This window comes from Nicotiana tabacum, chromosome 10, assembly GCF_000715075.1.
Source record: "Nicotiana tabacum cultivar K326 chromosome 10, ASM71507v2, whole genome shotgun sequence".
NCBI lineage: Eukaryota > Viridiplantae > Streptophyta > Magnoliopsida > Solanales > Solanaceae > Nicotiana > Nicotiana tabacum.
In genome coordinates, this window is record NC_134089.1 from 116,656,781 (window position 1) to 116,657,925 (window position 1,145).

At 38.6% G+C, this 1,145-nt stretch overlaps 1 protein-coding gene across 1 annotated transcript; it reads left to right on the forward strand.

Annotated features, from left to right (window-relative positions):
- The first annotated feature begins 251 nt into the window (after positions 1–251).
- LOC107794563 (uncharacterized) lies at positions 252–680 on the forward strand. Its single transcript, XM_016617056.2, has one exon. It carries the CDS (start codon positions 252–254, stop codon positions 678–680), a length of 429 nt encoding a protein of 142 aa, XP_016472542.2.
- The last annotated feature ends 465 nt before the right edge of the window (positions 681–1,145 follow it).

A 1,145-nucleotide genomic window follows, 5' to 3' on the forward strand; every position in this document is an offset into this window, starting at 1 on the left:
AAAATAGGTACGCGCCTTACATGGGACATGCAGGGCAAGATTATTAGTCTAAACAAGAAAACATATGATTTGAATCGAGATCAAGGAAAAAAAAGGCGAGTTCTTCATCTAGATTCAGAAAAGAACGGGATGCACGATGCAGTGACTCCAATACATATGCGAGGGTCAGAGATTACAGTTTTAATGTCAGTACCTCTGAGTTAGTAGCTATTTTAAGAGGCATGAGAGATAAGGTGCGGTGGCCTGGAGAAATGAGATCTGACCCGAGCAAAAGAAATCCAGATTTCAGGTGTGAATTTCACAATGACCATGGCCATAGAACAGTAGATTGTAGGTTACTACAAGGAGAAGTCGAGCATTTGTTGAAGCAAGGTTATCTAACTGACATGTTCAATGAGAAAGGTAGACAATTATATATGAATAATAGACAAGAACCCCCGAAACCCCCATCTTCAAAAAGAATAGTGAATGTAATAATTAGGGGAGATGAGGTCAATGGTGTGACATATACGGATGCAAAAAAGACGTCAAAAGTTACAGTCACACATGGAAAGCAAGTTTGCCAAGTCTTGGATGGAGACAATATAACATTTGATGACGAAGATGCGGATGACTTGATGATTCCTCACAATTATGCACTAGTAATATCTCAACTTGTACACGATACTAACATAAAATGAGTTTTGAGTAGTTCCGTGAATATCATTTTACTAAGGGTGGTGAATAAAATGCAAGCTAACGATAAGGTGATAGCAAAGGCGCGATTTTTGTCTGGATTTGATAATTCAAGAGTTATCACAAAAGGGGAAGTAATGCTTACCATGTTTGCAAAAGGGGTTATCAAGGACAAGATTCCAGGTGAGAGATGCGGACATGGCTTATAATATAATTCTATGAAGACCATGGATTCATGATATAGATGCTGTACCGTCCACATTGTATCAAGTTATTAAATTTCCTTCATAGTAGGGGATTCGACAAATTTGTGGAGATCAACAGGCTTCTAGAAGTATCAATTCAGTAGTGGCTACAAGCACGGTAAACGAAGTTGCAGGGGAGAAATAGCAACTATAGAATTCAGTTGAGGACATCGTAATACAAACCTCAACTGCAGGCATTCTAGGACAAACTGATATTGATTCAAG

Coding starts and splice junctions, on each gene's coding strand:
- LOC107794563 (XM_016617056.2), top strand. CDS start 252: ATGAGATCTGACCCGAGCAAAAGAAATCCAGATTTCAGGTGTGAATTT.